This window comes from Misgurnus anguillicaudatus, chromosome 4 (genome assembly GCF_027580225.2).
Source record: "Misgurnus anguillicaudatus chromosome 4, ASM2758022v2, whole genome shotgun sequence".
NCBI classification, from domain to species: Eukaryota; Metazoa; Chordata; class Actinopteri; order Cypriniformes; family Cobitidae; genus Misgurnus; species Misgurnus anguillicaudatus.
Window position 1 is genome coordinate 22,089,463 of NC_073340.2, and position 22,602 is coordinate 22,112,064.

The 22,602-nt window shown below is 37.5% G+C and overlaps 2 protein-coding genes across 3 annotated transcripts in view; one reads left to right on the plus strand and one right to left on the minus strand.

Annotated features, from left to right (window-relative positions):
• Positions 1 to 29: 29 nt before the first annotated feature.
• acsf2 (acyl-CoA synthetase family member 2) overlaps positions 30 to 22,602 on the minus strand; it is a 25,749-nt gene continuing 3,176 nt past the window's right edge. The window contains exons 5-16 of the mRNA XM_055176095.2: positions 22,023 to 22,141; positions 21,767 to 21,929; positions 19,940 to 20,035; positions 19,507 to 19,658; positions 19,255 to 19,346; positions 19,035 to 19,111; positions 3,318 to 3,425; positions 3,073 to 3,224; positions 2,843 to 2,984; positions 2,506 to 2,616; positions 2,357 to 2,425; positions 30 to 266 (exon numbers count right to left, since the gene is read on the minus strand). Of these exons, the coding sequence (XP_055032070.2) occupies positions 216 to 266; positions 2,357 to 2,425; positions 2,506 to 2,616; positions 2,843 to 2,984; positions 3,073 to 3,224; positions 3,318 to 3,425; positions 19,035 to 19,111; positions 19,255 to 19,346; positions 19,507 to 19,658; positions 19,940 to 20,035; positions 21,767 to 21,929; positions 22,023 to 22,141 (1,332 nt within the window). The 3' untranslated portion in view covers positions 30 to 215. The remainder of the gene's footprint in view (positions 267 to 2,356; positions 2,426 to 2,505; positions 2,617 to 2,842; positions 2,985 to 3,072; positions 3,225 to 3,317; positions 3,426 to 19,034; positions 19,112 to 19,254; positions 19,347 to 19,506; positions 19,659 to 19,939; positions 20,036 to 21,766; positions 21,930 to 22,022; positions 22,142 to 22,602) is intronic.
• On the plus strand, positions 7,079 to 15,806 carry chad (chondroadherin). Of its 2 annotated transcripts, none has more exons than XM_055176098.2 (4): positions 7,079 to 9,077; positions 12,619 to 12,782; positions 12,884 to 13,034; positions 15,164 to 15,806. In XM_055176098.2, the coding sequence occupies exons 1-3, from the start codon at positions 8,295 to 8,297 to the stop codon at positions 13,023 to 13,025; spliced, it is 1,089 nt and encodes a 362-aa protein (XP_055032073.2). In that variant the 5' UTR covers positions 7,079 to 8,294; the 3' UTR covers positions 13,026 to 13,034; positions 15,164 to 15,806. The 2 variants fall into 2 exon arrangements, with proteins under 2 accessions (XP_055032073.2, XP_055032072.2); XM_055176097.2 differs by having other exon boundaries at positions 8,007 to 9,077; positions 12,884 to 13,029.

Here is a 22,602-nt window from a genome sequence, read left to right on the forward strand (position 1 = left end):
TTTCAAATACAATCCATTAAAAAAATATATTTTGAAGAGGTACAAGGTACATTAACCTTAACATTGAGAAATGCAGCTACTAGATTACTTAGACATAGGATATATTCATGCATATATAAAACTACTTTTATTTGTAATAAAAACATAAAATGAGGATTTGGGTAAATCACAATGCCCTTAGGTTAGTGTAGCTGTTTCCAGACGTGCCTTAAAATTCACAGTCCAAGCAGTTTTTCTGTACTTTCACGTAGTTTGTTCTTCTGGATCTAAGAGATGTGAATAAGAGCAACAGTTTTAGTGCTATAAAATCTTTCAATCTGTCAACAGCCAACCGCAAGCTTTAAAAGCAAAGGTGTCGTAGTAGCTATTACGCCCCTGTCTTTATTTGCCCAAAACCACTTTAGTGGGTTTCATGCAGACAGGGAAATTGCTTGAATTTCTTCTGTCTAGAGTCTGATGCGGATCGGCCCAAGTAAACAGTTTTAACATTTTCTTCATATTTTACATGATATGCCCAGAGACGCAGAACAGAATGGTGACACAGTAACTTAATTTTCTCTGGACTAAATGAACTAACTGCCTTAAAGGGATAGTTCACTTAAAAATGAAAATCCTGTCATCATTTACTCATCCTCACATTATTTGAAGCTTGTATAAATTCGTTTTTTGGGCTGCATACAAAGGGAGATATTTTTAAAGGGGACATTTCACAAGACTTTTTTATTTAAATCTTTGGTGTAGGCAGGGCACATACACTCACCTAAAGGATTATTAGGAACACCTGTTCAAATTTTCATTAATGCAATTAATCAACCAATCACATGGCAGTTGCTTCAATTCAATTAGGGGTGTGGTTTTAGTCAAGACAATGTCCTGAACTCCAAACTGAATGTCAGAATGGGAAAGCAAGGTGATTTAAGCAATTTTGAGTGTGGCATGGTTGTTGGTGCCACAAGGGCCGGTCTGAGTATTTCACAATCTGCTCGGGTACTGGGATTTTCATGCACAACCATTTCTAAAGTTTACAAAGAATGCTGTGAATAGGGAAAAACATCCAGTATGCGGCAGTCCTGTGGGCGAAAATGCCTTGTTGATGCTAGAGGTCAGAGGAGAATGGGCCGACTGATTCAAGCTGATAGAAGAGCAACTTTGATTGAAATAATCACTCGTTACAACCGAGGTATGCTGCAAAGCATTTGTGAAGCCACAACACGCACAACCTTGAGGCGGATGGGCTACAACAGCAGATGACCGCACCGAGTACCACTCATCTCCACTACAAATTGGAAAAAGAGGCTACAATTTGCACGAGCTCACCAAAATTGGACACTTAAAGACTGGAAAAATGTTGCCTGGTCTGATGAGTCTCAATTTCTGTTGAGACATTGAGATGGTAGAGTCAGAATTTGGCGTAAACAGAATGAGAACATGGATCCATCATGCCTTTGTTACCACTTTGCAGGCTGGTGGTGGTGTAATGGTTTGGGGTTTTCTTGGCACACTTTAGGCCCCTTAGTGCTAATTGAGCATCATTTAAATGCCACGGCCTACCTGAGCATTGTTTCTGACCATGTCCATCTCTTTATGACCACCATGTACCCATCCTCTGATGGCTACTTCCAGCAGGATAATGCACCATGTCACAAAGCTTGAATCATTTCAAATTGGTTCCTTGAACATGACAATGAGTTCACTGTACTAAAATGGCCCCCACAGTCACCAGATCTCAACCCAATAGAGCATCTTTGGGATGTGGTGGAACGGGAGCTTTCGTGCCCTGGATGTGCATCCCACAAATCTCCATCAACTGCAAGATGCTATTCTATCAATATGGGCCAACATTTCTAAAGAATGCTTTCAGCACCTTGTTGAATCAATGCCACATAAGAATTAAGGCAGTCCTGAAGGCTAAAGGGGGTCAAACACAGTATTAGTATGGTGTTCCTAATAATCCTTTAGATGAGTGTGTGTGACGTTTTAGCTCAAAATACCATATAGATAATTTATTATAACGTTAAAATTGCCACTTTTAGGTGTGAGCGTTTTGGGTGTGTCCTTTAAAATGCAAATGGGTTGATTTCTGCACTTAAACACGAAAAAAGTCAGATTTTCATGATACGTCCCCTTTAAGAATTTTTGTAACCAAGCAGATGTGGGGCACCTTTCATAGTAGGAAAAATTATACTTTGGAAGTGAATGGTGCTCCTGATCACCAAAATGTATTGTGTTTAGCAAAACAAAGAAATGTATTCAGGTTTGGGTCAACTTGAGGGTGAGTAAATGATGACAACATTTTTATTAACTGTCCCTTTAACTCAAATGATGCAGCAAATGTTCATAGAAAATGTGCACTTACCTTTCCTGTGACAGTCAAAGGATATCCCTCAACAAAAGTTACATAGCGTGGCACCTTGTAATGAGCAATCTGCAGAAAAAGTAATTAAATGGCATGTGACTGTTTGCAGTGATGGCTAACAGATGTCAACGTTCAGGGATGAATCTGACCTTTCCCTTGCAGAAGTCTCTGATCTCCTCTGCAGTACATTGCTGGTCAGCCTTTAGTTTAATACAAGCGCAAACCTCTTCTCCCATTCGTTCATCTTTTACCCCAACCACCTGTATGGGCAAATAAATATATAACATGCTTTTTTTAGCCTAAAAACCGTCTTGCATGGACTCCTTTGATTGGACAATGAAGCAGATCTACGACTTAAAAGCAATGGGAACAATCACAAGTGTGTGTGGTTCTTATCAGCCAAGCTCATGAATATAGGCGATGTTACATTTGCTGAAAAGCATGTAGCGATTGCACATCCGCTTATTTCTTTACAACATTGCTTACCTGTGCTTCATGAACTTTAGGGTGTGTGTGTAAAAACTGTTCGATCTCAGCAGGGTAGATGTTTTCTCCTCCACGGATGATCATGTCTTTGATGCGTCCTTCAATTTTGCAGTATCCGTACTTGTCAAGAACCGCAATGTCACTGCATGGATCGCATAAAAAGACTCACTGAAACCAATCCGGAATTAAGGGTTCTTTTCAAAGTAAAAGAGAATATCATACGCACTTACCCGGTCTTGTACCAGCGGTCTTTTGTGATGCACTCCCTGGTTTTCTCCTCATCTTGCCAGTATTCCAGCATCACACAGTAGCCCCGGATCATCAGCTCACCCTGAGCGCCAAGAGGTACAACGTCCCCAGATGTAGGGTCCACTACTTTAGCCTAATAAACACGTGACATGTCTCACATCTGGATCGGACTTAACTAAAAAACTATATCAATGTGCATTTCTATTAACTTAGGAATGGATGTAACCTCAATGTGGTGGCTTATACACCCAACAGTCTCTGTCCGCCGTGCCATGCAGTCAATTGGGAAGCCACAGAATGTCACTGGGCTGTTTTCAGTTGTGCCGTAGCCAATCTGTTGCAAAACACATCCAACACATTGAGAAGGCATATAAACATATGCAGATACTGCCATTATATAATATCTAGCATGTCCTCTGTATATATTACATGGTGGCTAGTGGAACTACAGTAATCTCACTAAATAAAGCACCATAAATTCAGAGCCATTGCTTAAATGTCAGACAATGAGCTTACTAGTTTTGCACATAAGAAAAAAAAAAACAGGAAAAGGCCTTTTGATAGTATTTTATGGCAAATCTGCTTAATGGCAAGCAGATGGTTCAATGAGCTGAATCAGTCAGGCCTGGGAGACGGGTGAGGCATGTTGTGTGCACCTGAGAATTGGCACAGCTGGTGTTTCAATCCTTGTCTTGATGTGCTAACATTTTAAGATGTCACAATTTACCACAATTTTTATAAAGAAGTCTTTATATAAGGTCTTTACAACTGCATATATATGACCTAGTCTGTGAAAACCCAGCTAAAGTCCGTTTTTTTGTGTTACCGTTTTCTACATAAAATCATAATGTAAAGACCATTGTGTGAAAATATAAGCTTGATATCTTTAATATCGTCTGTGTAAGGTCATGTCAAAGATTGAAATTAAACTCAAATAAGTTGAATCAAACTTTGATGCTCCTAAAATCATAATATACAGGATTATAAGACTATAGCCTGGATTTTACAGACAGGGATACATAAACTGAAGAAATATATGCACTGTAAGTCGCTTTGGATAAAAGGCATGTGTCAAATGCATGAATGTAAATGTCAACCCAAATTAGATTGTTGAAACCAGACATTAGTGGCTAACCCATGGTACCCACAGTTGCTACTTGCCTGGCAGTATTTCCAGAGAAACAAAACACAGCTGGATTGATTAATCGAGTGTGAATGCGTACTTGAAAGAAACAGGACATATACTTGTCAATAAAATGTAAAATTTGTTAAGCAAACACTAGATTCCACCTAACCTGAGCACAGATGACTCGCTCATAACACACAGATTTGAAGCTGAGTACTATTTGGTGTTTTAGACAAGTTGAAGCACTTGTTTTGTGACAAATAATTCAATCTCACTACCGGTGGCCAAAAGGCTACTATAAGAATTTCCCAGAAATATTTACAGTATGGACACATGCAAAAAAACTGGCTAATCCTTCAATGTTTTCTTCTCTTTTTTACATTAAAGGAAAACACTACAGTTTTTCAATATTTTACTATGTTCTTACCTCAACTTAGACGAATTAATACATACCTATCTTTGTTCAATTGACGCACTTAATCTTTGTACAGCACGTCGTGAATGTGTTAGCATTTAGCTTAGCCCCATTTATTCCTTAGGATCCAAACAGGGATGAAAACAGGGAAGAGCCCTTAGTTTGCAACTGTAATATTGACGGACGTTTGAGCGAGAGGGGAGTATTCAGGAGTGATGTGTTACTGCGCGCCAAGGTCGAAGTGCTGCAAACTAAGTGAGCTTCCGCCATACAATATAGTTCTAATTTTTTATCCGCATAAAAATTGCCAAGTTTTATTTTGCGCGCCCATACTTACTCATGTAACAGTCTTTAAATAGGGAAAACATTGAAGTGTTTGGGGGCTTCTAAATTCGTCCTTGTTTGGATCCTAAAGAATGAATGGGGCTAGGCTAAATGCTAACACATTCACAACACGCTGTACAAAGATTAAGTGCACGCATTGAAAAAAAGATAGGTATGAATTAATTCGTGAGGTAAGAACATAGTAAAATATTGAAAATGGTGGTGAATTCTTTAAAGCGGACATATCATGAAAATCGGACTTTTTCCATGTTTAAGTGCTATTTTTGGGTCCCCAGTGCTTCTATCAACCTAGAAAATGTGAAAAATAACAACTCAGTAACTTAGTTTTGATAAACCATTCTCTGCAAGCATGTGAAAAAATAGGTCATTTGAAATTTGTCTTATTTTAATTATACCGCCCCTTAATCTGCGCTATCCAACCACGGCGCTGCCATTTAGTGCAGAGATCAACTCATTTGCATTTTATAGGACACACCCAAAAACTGCAAATTTTTGCTCACACCTACAAAGTGGCAATTTTAACATGCTATAATAAATTAACTATGTGGTATTCTGAACTTCAACTTTACATACATACTCTGTGGACACCAAAGATGTATTTAACATCTTAAAAAAGTCTTGTGAAATGTCCCCTTTAAATACTTAAATGAATAGAGATTGTTTTTGCAAAGGAGTTTGCCTTTTTAAAAGAAACTACTCTGCGGACTAAAGAAAAATCCTTTTCCATTGTTGTGATGTGATACCATTGAAACATCTGGCTGTGATTATATGTTATAAAACAGTCCACCACACAGGAATGGCTTCTTTCCTCCCTCTACAGACTAAAAAACAATGGAAACGTCTGGCACGACACACCGTCTCACCTTAACCTCACATGATTTGGTGGCACGCAACTTTCAAAGTCCAGACATAGGGCTGCAGTGCACAATTCATCGTAAAATGAATCAGGATTACAATTTGTGATCATTTCTGTGCGTTTGGCAGTATGTTTGTGCACCATATACAGCGCTGAATTAGAGATTTTATTTAATTTGATAAGTTGACACGTCCTTTTTGACTAACAACATAACTATAATTAATTGTTATTTACATTCAATTTTTTAATTTTGGATGTTTAGAGTTCACCATGCAGCTGCTTCACAGAAACATTTCAAAACTTCAACCTATTGAAAAAAAACCTATTAATCGGCAATAATAATCGCAATTGCAAAATCAATATTTCTCATATTTACCCAGAGATAGGACTAATAAAGTATAAAGTAAAGTAAATCAAGGTGAATAATCATTAATTATGATTTTCGTCATAATCGTACAGCACTACGTAGACAATAAAAACAATCACACTTCAGACCTCTGAACATACAGTATACACACTATAATCCCTTTGTGCATTGATGAAATGATTTCAACTCACGAAAACAGAATTTTAAATGCCATTTCAATATATATATAAATTTGCTTTGGTTAAGTTATCACCTAACTAACATTTAAGTACTGTAAGCCTATATTCCTCAGGATATAAAGAAATCTAAATTCATACAAATGTTCCTATCTAAACATTAACATACGCTTGTTATGTAATAGTGGGTGTGTTGTGTTTATATACAAGGATCTCAATTGGCCTTAGTGTCAAAGCTGAAAAACACTGAACCTCTGTGCATAAACACAAGCAAAGTAACCAAACAGCTTTAAGTACCTGTATACATTTTTGCCAAGAATAGTCGGTTGCTGCAGTGTTTGAGAAGCCAACAAATGATTTTAACCCTTTACCTGGCACAGCCCTTTTTGAGTGGGGGGTGAAAAGGTGTGTAAACCCCTTCAAAATAATATAACTCTACCATTTTTTGGTCTTGATTAAAAGAGGTGAAAATATTAAAGGGGTGTTTCAATGGTATTTCATGCATTTTGACTTATTAACACAGTTATAGAGTTGTTTCCTCATCCTAAACGTATGAAAAGTGTCAAAAAAGTTGGGCGTGTTACAGAGTATTTCTGTGCCGAATGCACTTCGCCAGGGTTCGTACAAGTTTCGGAAAGTTTTTTTTTCGATTATGGGTCCAGCTGACGTTTCAGGGGTTTCTATATGTATCACTTCTTTTTATGGGCACTTCCCCCGGAAAACCCCGCCTACCCGTCAATCAGCGGGAAACGCTAGAACTTACAAACATCACATCACGCGACAGCTTCTTTAATTTCAAAACTCAACAATGGCGCGAATGATGAAGTGCATTTTTGGATATAAGGAGAAGTAAGGAAGCATTATGGAAACAATGGATATAGTTTATTATCCGGGGTAGCAGCGGAGTTTTGCGTGTGTGTTTGATGCACTGGATTTCATTGAAAAGTCCCAACCGGGTCATGAGTTGCATGCGGTTGTAAGACTTCTGTCTTATGTTGGAAATAGACGCGTGCATATTATATAAATGACACAAACATGTAGTGAATCATAAGTTAAACAGTGTTGTATAGTGTTGCATGACTCGTACTCGCTCCTCTCGCGGTATAACTCCTCCTTCTTCATTTTTTCGTACGTTAACGGAAAGAATCCGTAAAGCTAATCTTTCTTTTATAAATCTGATTAAACTAAAGACTCTTTGGAGATATAAAGGATGTCATACTTCTCTATAGGTACCCCAGATTAACATCAGAAATGCAGAAACAGCGTGTGTTATGTGAGCTTTAAATAAGATTAAAAAATGTTATAGCAGTTTAAATTTATTGTAATAAATACAAATAATGCAATATAGTATTATTTTATACATAAAATGATCAAAAAAGGCTTAAAATTTAGTTTTGTAATGGTTTGCTGTAAGGTTTGCTGCATACTCTTGTCACAAATTAATAAATTACAGTCACTGCATTATTATTACTGCTAAAAGGTTTTGAAATTTGAAAACGACATTTCCAACAATATATAGTTACTCGTGATAGATTAACATTTACATGAAAAATACTGAAGTAAACTCGGGTGTCTCGCGCAAGACAGTGACAGTTAAAGGGACCATAAGTGTCGAAAAATGTCAACTTTCAAAGAGAATAACTTAAATTCACCTGTCTTGTTCTGAAATGCATTGTCTGTAATGTCCGATATGTAAAATAGCAGACCACTATTAAAAACACTTCACATCCTCTCTGAATTATTGTGCACTGCAATTTTCCCTGACTCCCCTCTTTCCCTCTCCCTCTCTCTCTCTCTCTACTTTAAGGTTGTGTTGACTGCTTTTGCTGTCTGTATGTGTGCTGCAGGAGGATCCTTGAGTACAGAAGAGTGAACAGACAGACAGCGTAAAGCAGACAGACTAACCCACCGATTCATCATGCAGAGCTTCAGCTTCTTTCTAGTTGTGTTTTTACAGGTTTCTGCCCCCTTTGTCTCTTCTGCACCAACTCAGTGTCCGAGCCAGTGCCATTGTCACGGGGACCTTCAGCATGTTATCTGTGACAACGTCGGTTTGAAGAAGATCCCTCGTATATCCGAGGCCACCCAACTGCTCAACCTCCAACGTAACAACTTAGGAAATCTTCCAACCGGGGGCTTTAGCGAGATGAAGGGGCTCATTTCTCTGCACCTGCAGCAGTGTCAGATTCGGGAGATCTCCAAACAGGCTTTCAAAGGGCTGAATAAGCTTATCTACCTCTACTTGTCTAACAATGAGATCAGCGCCATTAAACCGGGAGCTTTTGAGGACCTTACTGAACTGACGTATCTGCACTTGGATGGTAACCAAATCTCGAGCCTTTCAAAGGGCATCTTCTCTCCCATGATCAACCTGTTTACCTTACAGCTTGACAACAACAAGCTCCATGAACTGCAGCCAGGTACCTTCACGGGTGCTAAAGATCTCAGATGGCTACATATGAGTGGCAACGAGTTAAGTGTCCTGCATCCGGGATCTCTTGATGAAGTGGAGAACCTGGCCATTCTAACCCTGGACCGCAACAAGCTGTCCACCTACCCTATTCAGGCTATGAGCAAGCTGCGTGTTATCGAGGAACTCAATCTGTCCAAAAATCCTCTCAGCTTCATACCAGAATATGCATTTAGGAGTTTTGGACGCTATATGGAGAAGCTTTATCTAAACGACATGGGCCTGGAGAAGGTAAGTGCCTCTTTGGCGCACGTGTCTATTTGTATTGATTAAAAAAAGAGAATAAGACCAAATCTACAGATCAGAGGTATGCCAGCTCTAAAGCTAATTTAAATGGTTGACCAAATGATGGACAAAAAATGACAACGTTAACACATACGCATGTGCTGGAAGGAAGATTTTGACCTTTGTGGCTCCTAAATTTAAATTGGATCCTCCTGATGTTCCATCAAATCCTTTCATACCTTCAGGCATTAAATATACTGCATACACATGTGCTATATACAAGGGTGCACATGTGGTGAATCCAACATATTTCCCTCTGGATCACTATTGCTAAGGAAAGATTTATAATCTTTCTGTTCTGACTTACATCAGACTGGCGTTCTCAAAGCACCAGTACAAAATATAACAGTTATGGGCAAAATATGCATTTAAAGGGAAGAGGCAGAACGTAACAGGTTTAATTCAAGGCTAAAGGCTCTAATTTTGAGATTAAGAGCATCAATGTTTGATTCAGGGTTCCCACTAGTGAACTTCAAATTCGAGGACCTTTCAAGAACTTTCCAGGTCCAATACACTCAAATTAATCAAGAACTAAATGTGGGGATGCATTTCAAGGGAGAGCAAGGTTACATTTTAAGATACATTGTTACAGTTCCCTTTCGAGGGAACTCGCGCTGCGTCACTGCGGTGACACTTTGGGGACGCCTCCAGGGGTAAGTGCGTCTGAATGTGTATATCAAATTCAACCAATGGTGAGACTTAACAACAAAGACAGGGTGACGCGGGAGCTAGGAAGTATATCGCTATCTGAAATATTGCCATTAGACGGCATTACAGGGACGCAGGAAGTATGACAAGGGAGACGCAGTGTCTCGTTCCCTTCTCAGGGAACAAAAGTTACATACGTAACCCGAGATGTTTTCATGTGTCAAACACAACTATGCAAAAAAGCATTTTGGTATGAATCAACATTCGCATACAGAAGATATAAGCATTTAAAGTGAACAGTGTAGCACGTGTGCTTAAAAAGTCTAGAATTTTTATGATATTATCACAGGAAATCTTATACTTCTTGCATAAAATAGATTCAAGCACTTCATTGAACTTAGCAACATTTACTAATCAACTTAGTTTAGTAAAAAAGTTCCAAAAGCGCAAAAAGTTCCAAGAATACAAAAAGATCAAAATAAGATGTTTCGTAGGACCAACAAGTGTAATCTCATCATCCACATGTAGATATGTGGTTTAAACTAAATTTCTCATCAAGAAACATCACCAAAATATAGCAGGTAAACAACCCTTGCATGTTAGAAGGGTAAAAATATCAAATGTGAATATTTCTAGGGTGTGTTTGCTCGCTGGCCTCTTTCTAAGTCTTTCTAAATGTTATTTTGAGAGTCCTGTTTTTCCCTGTAAACAGGTCAGGAAGAGTTAGCAGACTTGTAAACAGTGGCAGGGTGTTCCACGAAGAGCAATATTTTTTTAGATTGCCGTTCCCTCACCTGAATAGACAATTGGTCTCTTCAGAGGCATTTCTGGCAGAAGAGCAGGTCGATGGAGTGGAATGACATAAAGTATAAAAACAAACCTTCCATGCTGGAAGTCATCCATACTTCATCGCCTCAAATTACCAAACTCTCCATTTCACGGGGCTTTGAGTGGAAATTTCCAAAATGGCCTTTCAATAAGTGCATCTTTTCTACACTTATATAACACACAACCACGTGCTGTGAATACACTGTCTCGGCCTTTCAGCCGTCATCCTTCTATAAAGCAGACTCCATGCGGACCAGAACATCTAACACCTTGGTGAAGTTTTTAGCAGTTTTGCCTACAGTTTTGAAGTTTGTAGGGCTGGAAGAAGAGTAAAGAAAGGTTTACATAAGCCTGGCAGGACAAGAGAGAGGTCTTTCATGAGAGAAAAGCCTTCAGTCTGAATGCAAATTCTGACTTTTCTACATGCATATGCAGAAAGGTTCTTTATGAGTGAATTAAGCAATGTTTAACATATTATTATTATCCTTTATATCCACACTATTCCTGACGTAAATGCGGGTGATGCCATCTTGAGGTCAGATGGGTAAAACTTCCGGTGAGCCACTACAGCTAATAGTAGTCCTATTGCGAGGGATACGAGTCTGCCGTTTTGACTGGCATTTTAATGCTTATTATGAAATCCATCCAATACTTTGTGATGTGTTTACGCATACCGTTACTTTTGTTATGTTTTAAATGATTTTTTAAAGCAAATAATTTCATAAGCTCATGTCTTATTTACTGTATAATATTTTCATAAAACGAAAACAATACTGAAAACATGTAATATAGTTTAATATGTTTATTATGGTTTGTTAAAATAACTAACATTGTGTTGAATGAGAAGCATAAGTTACTGCTGCTGTCGGATCGCGTGTGTAGCCATAAAAACTCGATAAGTCGATTAAAAATTGCAGTTTAAAAAAACCTCTCACCAAGGACAGTTGTAACATTTTAAACCATCACCTAAAAAGGTTAAAAACAACAAGTCTCTGTATATTCCATGTATTAAACACTCGACTGACTGTCCCAGGGATACGGCATGTCGTGCTTTTATATTTGCGCATTGAAGACCCGCCACCCCCGAGGAACAACATGAAACGATTGAATATATCTTGATGTATAAGGACACTTCTTAATTTCATCCTCACACTGGTTCATACATGAAATTATGACCGTAATCATCATGATATCGCTCTGGTTCAGTGACAGTACGCGCCGGAAGTCGCACCCATAATTCGCGCAAAGCGTCATGGGGCGTAGGAACAGTGTGGATACAGCAGGGCATTAAAAGACTATTCTGAATATTTCTAAAAATGAATGCAGTCTTCATTATAAAACAAATATACGAAAAACTAAATGGAAAACATTCCTTTTTTACTTTATGCAAACATGCACACAATTTAAATGTACATTTTTGCCATAGAAGAAATATTTTTGGTTCTCCAAAGAACCTTTCACTCTTTCCTGCCAATGACGAGAATTTCTGGCTTTCCGCAATACCGCTATTATGCACCAGGTTGCGCACTTCCGCAACTTATACAACCCTGAAGTAACACCAAGAAAGAACTCTGTGTATGTTTTAAAGATCGCTCTGCATCTGATCTCTATCAAAAGTCCTTCACAAAAATGGAATTATCTCAGCCATTTGCTCAAAATTGTGTGTTTTTGAAGAAACCTACACATCTCTGAGAGGTGATAAAAAAGAGAACTAATGAAGGTAGGATTAAACGTTTTTGTTTTTTTAAAGCAGAGGGTCTGTTCTTTCATTTGATATATTGTTTGTTTATATATTTAAAGAAGAACATTTTCTGGAAGGCATTAAACTTTTGTGAAAATCATGAAAAATGCTGGCGCTGGCTGACAACTTTAAAAAAAAACGCTTCTGTGGCATTATAAAGCACCTTTATTTTTAAGAGTACATATGGTATACATTATTTGCCTTAAGGAAAACTTAATCCACTAAGTATCCAGTAACCTTGACTGCAATCTGTTTGTTCTACCCATCAAGTTATCCAATGCTGCCTTTGAGGGAGTGACCGCTCTTAAATCTCTGCATCTTGAGAACAACAAGCTAAGGTCTCTGTCGAACAGCCTGGAGTTCACCACCCTCCAGAACATCACTCTCTTTAACAACCCATGGAGTTGCACCTGCCAGTTAGCCAACCTTAGAAAGTAAGGAATAATAAATGTCTTTAAGACATTATACCTTATGGTTTCATTTTGTGATTTCTAATATTTAAGATTTCGTTTTCGGTTTTGATTTGTTTGTGTAGATGGATGGACACTAGTCGCCAACGTCCTGATGCAGTCTGTGTTTCTCCTGGAAGCCAGAGAGGCAAGCAAATAAGGGACAGCACTGCTTTCAACCGCTGCAAGGCAAAGATAAACAGAGCCAAGAAGGGAGCACGACCTTGAGATGGTGAGGTAACAGTCCTTCCTGTTTATTTAGACTTGTTAATTTAGTCAAATATTTAGAATTTTCTTATTAAAGGGACAATCTACTTTTTTTGAAAATATGCTCATTTTCCAGCTCTTCTAGAGTTAAACATTTGATTTTTACCGTTTTGAGTGGCGCTACTACTTTAACATAGCTTAGCATAATCCATTGAATCTGATTAGACTATTAGCATCGCGCTCAAAAATAACCAAAGAGTTTTGATATTTTCCTATTTAAAACTTGACTTTTCTGTAGTTACATTGTGTACTAAGACCGACAGAAAATTAAAAGTTGGAATTTTATATAGACCGATATGGCTATGAACTATATTCTCATTCTGGCTTAATAATCAAGGACTTTGCTGCTGTAACATGGCTGCACCAGGCGTAGTGATATTACGCAGCACCTGAAAATAGTCCTCTGCTATTGAAAGTAAACAAGGGGACTATTTTCGGGCAGTGCATAATATCACATTGTTACAGCAGCAAAGTCCTTGATTATTACGCAGGAACTTTTAATTTTCCATCGGTCTTAGTACACAATCTAAATACAGAAGAGTCAAGTTTTAAATAAGAAAAATATCAAAACTCTTTGGTTATTTTTTAGCGCAATGCTAATGGTCTAATCAGATTCGATGGATTATGCTAAGCTATGCTAAAAGTGGTACCGCCAGACCTGGAGATCAATGAAATGTTTAACTCTAAGGGAGCTGGAAAATAAACATTTTTTTAAAAAAAGTGGAGTGTCCCTTGAATGTTTTGTGAATCCGGTCCCTGATTCCTGTGAATACAGCCTGTGACAATAGTATATTTAGCCGCATTAGTGCTGCAATGTGCTAACAAACACATTTAGAAAAGCTATTGGATAAAATTAATCAGTCAGTGGCCGTGGGTGATGTTTTGTTTGTGTGATGTCACATTAACAAGAGAATCAAAACAGCATGTCAAGACTGTTTTGGTTTAATGGGGATTAAAAAAGAAGGCTAAGATGGATTTTTTATTGTAGAATTGTTGTGTTCACACACAGCCAAAGCACATTTATGTCCAAACACCTTGTAAAAGCGGATTTTGCACAATATGGGCCCTTTAATTCCAAATTATAGCCACTAAAAAAAAAAAAAAATGGCCTTCTAGTGTTCTCTAAATGTAATGTGACAAGTAACAATATTTAATTTATTTAGAAATTCTTGCTGGTTAAGCTAGTAGTTAAACAGCCTACTGGAGGCTAACCCTAACTCTAACATCCCATGGTGCTAAGGGACTAAAACAAAACATACATATACTAGTGACTGGCAATGCTGGGATTTTTAGATAAGATGTAAACTCAAAGTTACTGAACATGCATTTCCAAACAGTTATAATCCATAATCCAAGGCTTTAGGCTTCCAGGTTTAAAAGATCTTGTTAATGAGACCACAAAACCAAGATTTCAGCAATGACCATAAAAAAAGACATTAACCACAGACCTCAGTCTGACAGCTAGCCCGCAAGTGTAAACAAATTATGAAAATTTATATCTTGGTGGTCGGCAAATAGTTTCTGTCAAGGGTTTCTTGCAGTGCATGGAGCAATGGTTTGTTTCTACTACTTCTACTCCATGTCCATGATCTATATAAAGAGTTTTTCATAATACAAACTTGTGCTCATGATACTCATAAGACGGGTAAAGGAGTTATAGTTTGGAGAAGCCAAGTTTATCATAGGTGGTGGTATGTCTAATTCTAATAATAATTGTCTTCAATTACATTACTTGGGCTTAAGTTAACATCATTTGAGAATAAAAAAGCTGATCAGATCCAATCCAATCAACTTTGGGGTCGCATACTTGTTCAGATTCAGGAGGCTAACCCTAACCATAGATTATTTTACCTCTTCCAAGACTGACTGGTAATACTGTAATTGTGGGCAGGATATGGGTTTGAGTCACTGCCTTGCAGTGTAAAAATATTGTCTGTTAGGTTTATAATCCTACCCTTCATGTTTTTCTGAACTTTTTGTCTTTGTGCTTTCTATTTTACTGGTTAAGATTTTCTGGACTGGGTGCCAAAGCCAGACACAGTTGTCCAAATACATCCTCAGCCCACTGACCTGGCAACCTTATTATTGTGTTCCCACAGGACGACAAGGAGTCGACTGTGTTCGGACGTCAAGGAGATGACTGTCCAGGTTTAGAAAAGGAAATCAATGCAACCGCTACATTGAGACTGTCAATTTCCTCTTTCGCACTTTTTGTGTGACGTATATATGCGCTGACTCAATTCATACTAGATAACATGAATAGCATAAATGTGTGTTTACGAACAATGACAAGCGTCCAAAAGGAGCAATTTTTTAATTGAAAGAATTTGTTCATTTAACTTGTACACTTTGTTTTATTGCTCTATCCATATTACATGAATATAGTGTCAATAATAAGTGTTATCGTAAGTTTATATGACTTCTGATAACCTGATAAGAAGGTCCAAACAACATCCGCATTTATTTTGGGGGAAATCTGTAATTCTGTAGAATAGATTTAAACATGGTAAAATGTGCTGGTAGTACTACACACTTATTGGCAACTGTTAGTATTATCTAAACAATATCTCAAATATTTAATAAATATAACACACAAGGGCGATTATGTGATAAAATTGTTAAACAGCCACAGACTAGATGAAGTACACAGATGATCCCCTTTTTCACTTCTGCACATTTTTGTGTACAGTTACATAACTGTTAGATACTTCCAATAAACAGCATGACATGTTTGCCCACAGACTGAGCAGTACTGGACTGAATTACCAACACTTGGTTGAATACTAACTTGAGGTGAGTTTTACATGTTCTGGAAATAGTGCTATGATGAATCAACCAAAATTATATGCAACCTACACATAGCTTATAATGTGTCAGCTTTTACATTTACTTCATGAAGGTTCTTATGTCTCACAACATCCTGCAAGGCAGTTCAGAGGCTTTCTAAATTTCCTCAGTAAGTAGGGTTTTAAGTGTTTTATTAATCAAAATCAACGTCTTTATTCATAAATATGCCCTCGTTGGTGTCAAATGACCTCTGCCAGTGATCTGACTTTTCTTTAAAAGCTTAGAATTTCTTCTCTTTACTTACATTGAACGGGTAAGTCCAAGGAGGCTTCCATGTCATTCCACCATACTGATAAACTATAATAGCAGAGAGGGACAAAAAGCACTAGCTTTCCTACGCATTTCCACAACACGTTTTCATTCAGAACACGTGAACTAGCTGAAACGGACAAGGAGATCCGTGATTACATGACGGCTACCGTAGTTGCAACACGCATTTGGAAAAGCGACGCACTAGAGAGCACTATTCGTTTGGATGCAAAATACAATTTCACCACTAGATGGGGGTAGATCCTACGTATTGTCCCTTTAATAAACCTGGCAGTGACCAAGATACAACACATTCAAGATTTTACCTCTTCTTTACATGCATTATGTGTTTGGTAAAAGACTCATAATGCCATACAACAACAAACAACAACAACAACACTGTGGTGGTGTTTGAAGATTTAAGAAAAGGAAGTGTAGGTACAGTAAAGCGGATCCATTCTAAAATGATCAATTTGTTATTTAAAGGATATAAAGCGGAAATGTATATTTTACAGTGCTTTTTAGCTCTTTCACCGTCATTGACGAGTTATCTCGTCAATCCGCAATACCGCTATTATCCACTAGGTGCATACAACCCGGAAGTATTGCCCTAGGGCAAACAGCTGTTTGTCCGTGTAAGTTTTGAGAATCGCTCTGCATTTGATCTTTATCAAAAGTCCTTCACAAAAATGAAATTATCTCAGCTTTTGCTCAAAATTTGGTGCTTTTGAAGAAACCTACCCATATTTGAGAGGTGATAAAAGAGAACTAATGAAGGTAGGATGAAATCAGAGGGTCTGTGCCCGGTTGCATGAAAGTCCTTCATCTAAGAAATCCCTTAAATATAAGGTTAAGGGTACCCTTAATAAAAAATGGGTTGCAAGAAAAACCCTTAAGTGTTCACTTGAGGAACCATAAGGCTTTTAATACGTATTTACCCTTAAATGCTAAAGTATTACCTTAAAGAAATATTCCATTTTCTTAAAAGAAAAATCCAGATAATTTACTCATGTCATCCAAAATGTTGATGTCTTTCTTTGTTCAGTCGAGAAGAAATTATGTTTTTTGAGTAAAACATTGCAGGATTTTTCTCATTTTAATGGACTTTAATAGAGCCCAACATTTAATACTTAACTCAACACTTAACAGTTTTTTTCAACGGTGTTTCAAAGGACTCTAAACGATCCCAAACGAGGCATTAGGGTCTTATCTAGCGAAACGATTGTCATTTTTGACAAAAAAATTAAAAAATATACTCTTTTACACCACAACTTTTCGTCTAGGTCCGGTCCAGCGTGACCTAACGTAAATGCGTAGTGACGTAGGGAGGTCACGTGTTACATATATAAAACGCAAATTTGCGGACCATTTTAAACAATAAACTGACACAAAGACATTAATTAGTATCATTCCACATACAACAACGTATGAACGGTCCTCTTTCAACGCACTTGTAAACACTGAGGCGGAGTTTCGCGTTCGTCCTCTGTGACCTCTTGACGTATTGAGTGAGGTCACGCTGGCGCATCACGACCGGATCTAGACGAGAAGTTGTGGTTTAAAAGTGGATATTTTTTATTTTTCTTGTCAAAAATGACAATCGTTTCGCTAGATAATACCCTAATGCCTCGTTTGGGATCATTTATAGACCTTTGAAACTCCGTTGAAAAAAACTGTTAAGTGTTGAGTTAAGTATTAAATGTTGGGCTCTATTAAAGTCCATTAAAATGAGAAAAATCCTGCAATGTTTTCCTCAAAAAACATAATTTCTTCTCGACTGAAAAAGAAAGCCTTCAACATTTTGGATGACATGGTGGCGAGTAAATTATCTGGATTTTTCTTTTAAGAAAATTGAATATTACTTTAAGTTCTGCTATACGTTGCTACAAAGTCCTTAAGTCCCATTTTCCCTTAAAAACTTAAGGGACTATATATAACAGGTCCTTTAACGTCACATGCGATGGCTGATTTTATGGTTATTTAAGAAAATTAAGTACCAACGCGCATTTCTAACATGGAAATAATCCCTTAGAGAAAAGTGATGCGCATTTATTAGGAGAACAGCGGTTTGATCGTCAGACAATCTAAAGTTCTTCAAGTTTGAATTACTTTGAGGTTTTATACATGCGGTACTTTACAATCTGTTATTTTTAACGTTTCATTGTACACCAATCCGCCATCTGTTGAGCTGGGTGCGTTGATTTGTTTACGCTTTGAGATTTCATAACTAGCAACCGCTTCTCCACTGCCGTGTTTTGGCAGCGACTACCGTAAAATACTTAGTATAAACACTTTGTTGCAACGCTCTTAAAGAAATCCCTTACCTCAGGGATATTTTCTCCCTAAGGGAAACCCTCACTTAAGGAATTTCATGCAACCGGGCACTGTTCTTTTATTTAATATATTGTATGTTTATATATTTAAAGAAGTGCATTGTCTGGGAGGAATTAAAGTTTTGTGAAAATCATGAAAAACGCTGGTGGGGAAAGAGTTTTAAAAAAACCCTCAAAAAATAGGGAGAACATTTGATCATGTGGATGCTTAGGAACTGGTGTGAAGTGCATGCTAGAATGAAACCTGAGAAATCTGTTAGTTAAACATAAACAAAGTGAGGCAACATGGGAGATGGGCTTTGTGATTTTTTAAGAATTGATCCTGTTTCTGTTTATCGCAAAAATACTGCCAGCAAAAAGTTGCAACTGCACCACAAACTTAAACTTGACTGTCTCTGTCCCCCTCTAGTGATAATGTTGACGTACAGCAGTCATATAATAACAATACGTTTGATTGGCAGCAGTAGCTGTATGCCGAAAGCAACAGTTCCTCTGTATTATGAAAAGATTTTAATGTTTTGTGGCTTGAGTCACTACTCACCAACATTTCCTTAACCCCCATGTTATTAATGACCTTCCGTAACACCTCAGGAGGACAAGGAGAACCGGCCACAATACCTGAAATGCAGAAAATAGGTACAATTGCAGGTGGTATTTGCCAAGTTAAGCACATTAATATAAACTCACAGATACAATGCAAATTCAACTACTTTCTTGCAGCCCTTTTTATCAATTTATTTAAAGAGGTTGAATTGACTCACCAGTCCCGACTGATGACAAATCAAACTGGGCCAGGTCACGCTGACCGAGCATGTCAATATACATAGTAGGAGTTCCATACACAAATGTACACCTGGGTGAAAGGTTGACTATAATTATTTTCAGTTCTATGACAATATTTCTACTTTCAATAAGCATTGGATGTAAAAAAGAAAATTCTAATTTAAAAACAACATTGTAAGTATTTAAGTTTTAAAGAATTGAGTTTTTAAAGATTCAAAGAAAATACAAACTTCTCTTTCTCTATGGCCACCAAGTTAGCACGTCCATCATAGCCCCTGGAGGGGTAAACCAATGTGACACCATGCAAAGCCATGGTCATACCGCCGCCCACTGAGCCGAAACAGTGATACATGGGGACTGGCAAACACACTCGAACATTTTTCTGAGCAGATAAAGATAACAATATCAGGGTTATTTTTCACAGAAAGTTCTTCATTACATTATGTAGAATGATTTTATGTACCCTAAATGACTTTAGGAGGTTTTTCACAGGCAGGGTCATACATTGTAAGTAAATTGTAAATGAAGTTTGTGGGGTTTTCATTTTAACAAAGGGTTCCCTGTCTCCTTCATTTTAAATGATGGAATGAAAGCTTTCCAATGAAAGTATCAAACAATACCTATATTGTATTATTTTTCTCTTGAACACAACCAGGAACTCACCCTCCAGTCATAGCCCACGCGCAGGCCAATGAAGTAAGAATTGTTGACTATGTTGTGGTGGGTCAGTGTGGCTCCTTTGGGCTTTCCTGTAGTTCCCTAAGAATTACAAACACCTTCATTTTATTAAATGTAAGTTATCATGTATGTTAAAGTTACGTAAAGTTAATTTAAATAATCAACATTGTCAGAATATATGGTTAAAAAAGGTCCCAAGCTGTCACTGGGGTGGTGCCCATTAAAAAGTTCCTAATAAGGGATTCTTCCCTGATTAGGGGTGGGCGATAAACTGGTAGATATGATAAACCGGTAGAAATATGTCAACCGGTAGAGATTTTGGACTATCGTCTCTATCAAGGTTACGTTCCCACATCACGTTGCTGTGCGCTTGGTCACAAAAACGTAACGTTTAGACACGTATTTAAGCACAGCTGTTTTAAAATAAGTGAAATTATGCCATTGAAACACAAAAAAATTGGTATATGCGCACGCTGTTTTTCTGTGAGAAGTCGCGCATCCGCTGCTCATTAGGTTTGTGAGCATTTTTGCAGCTTTATTTGCCTCAAAAGAAAACACCAGTTTTTCCTTATTTTGCTATGTTCTTACATCAACTTAGACGAATTAATACATACCTATTTTTTTTCAATGCGTACTCTTAATCTTTGTACAGCGCGTCGTGAATTAGCAGTTTGAGATGTTTGGCCTAACATATAAAGTGCGTTATAAATAAAATTTATTATTATTATTATTATTAATGTGTTAGCGTTTGGCCTAGCCCCATTCATTCCTTAGGATCCAAACAGGAATGAATTTGGAAGCCACCAAACACTTCCATGTTTCAGATAAAAAATGCGAACTATATTGTATGGCGTAAGAGCACTTAGTTTGCAGCACTTCGACCTTGGGTGCAGTAATATTGACGATGAGTGAGAGGGGGATTAGTCAGGAGTGATGATGTTGCTGCACGCCAAGGTCGAAGTGGTGCAAACTAAGTGCTCTTCCGCCATATAATATAGTTCTCATTTTTTATCTGCTTTTATCCACGTTTTATTTTGTGCCACCATACTTACTCGTGTAACTGCTCATGTAACAGTCTTTAAATAGGGAAAACATGGAAGTGTTTGGTGGCTTATAAATTTTATCTCTGTTTAGATCCTAAGGAATGAATGGGGCTTGCTAAAGATTAAAATTGCATGCATTGAAGGAGGATAGGTATGTATTAGTTTGTCTAAGTTGAGGTAAGAACATAGTAAAATATTGAAAAACAGTGGTGTTTTCCTTTAAATATATATATGCGCCAAAATTCCCTTTGCAAGTATCCTCATAAACACGACCGTTTAGGGTTTAAGAGAAAGTAAACAGCTGATAGAGAAAACACATGTGTAACAGTGTATTGGATCCAGACTTTGGTCTTAAAGGGGAAGTTACCTAATTTTGCTCCTGTCTGTCACTTATGTTTTTGTGAAAGTTTCTCACTGCTCTTGACTGAATCACTTTTTAATGTCCGATAGTGGGGAATAAAATATTTTATCTCCAAATATCGATTATAAGTCGATATATAGGTGGATCCCTAGTCCTAATATATATAATTTAGGTACAAGATGAATACATCATTTGTTGTCAATATTTATCTTTGAGGAACATTTATTCACAGCGCAATGTTTTAAATGTCAAGTCTTCAATCTCCAGCCTGGCTGTAAAAAACGTTATACTGTTGGTAAATAAGTATCTTATGGAACTGTTAATTCAGTATGTGGGAATTTATATCCATCATTTTCTTGTTAAAATACTTTGTCTGAGTGATATGATTTCAGAGGAAATAAACTGTACCGATGTAAACTGAATGTTAATGGGATCATCACACATGATTTTCTTCTGCAAGTCTTGTAGCTGTTGATGGTGTTCACTGTTTGCGGCCTGCATCACATCTTTTAAATGGAAAGCCCCCGGCTGCTGACTATCTGTGACGATCACAGTGTGTAGATCTGGTAGTCTAAAAAAAAAAACTGTGTGTCAGCAATGAAAACATCATGTGATATGCCTGCTGAGCTTTATTACTGTGTAGTTTTTTTCTTGTCATACGTACTTTGAACTCTTGATTCTTCCAGGAGAAGATTTTTCCATCTCTGGGCAAAGCTGCCTTAGCATTTCACAGTACTTCTGGGTTTTAAATTGAGTCGGACAAACAATTGCATTGCACTGCACCTGAAAGATTCATTCAAGATGAGGGTTAGTCATGTCCAGACTAAGCACCAAACACAGTGGCGGGGTGCATAAACTACTTCGTCTAAACTAAAAACTTAGTGATCTAATTGTTCTCTTCAAGACATAACTTTTGGAAGGCAGAATATTTACGATTTTTGCATTAAAATATCCAATAACTACAAGCACAGTGTTATATACTTTATCCACATGTCTACTTACTTTATTCCAAATGTTTACAACAATGTTTAAATACAGAGAATTCACAGTTTTAAGTATTACACGAGGCCAGCGCAACCTCACATAATACGTCATCACTTCAAGAGGTCACGGATGACGTATGCGAAACTACGCCCCAGTGTTTACAAGTGTGGAGAAAGAGGACCGTTCAGACGTTGTTGAATGTCGAATGATACTAATTAATGTCTTCGTGTCAGTTTATTGTTTAAAATGGTCCGCAAATG

What these genes read in the sequence shown, in the direction of transcription:
- chad (XM_055176098.2), top strand. Translation starts at nt 8,295, where the DNA reads ATGCAGAGCTTCAGCTTCTTTCTAGTTGTGTTTTTACAGGTTTCTGCC. An exon ending in ACGACATGGGCCTGGAGAAG is followed by an intron (nt 9,078 to 12,618) that starts GTAAGTGCCTCT and finishes CTACCCATCAAG; the next exon opens with TTATCCAATGCTGCCTTTGA. An exon ending in CAGTTAGCCAACCTTAGAAA is followed by an intron (nt 12,783 to 12,883) that starts GTAAGGAATAAT and finishes TTGTTTGTGTAG; the next exon opens with ATGGATGGACACTAGTCGCC.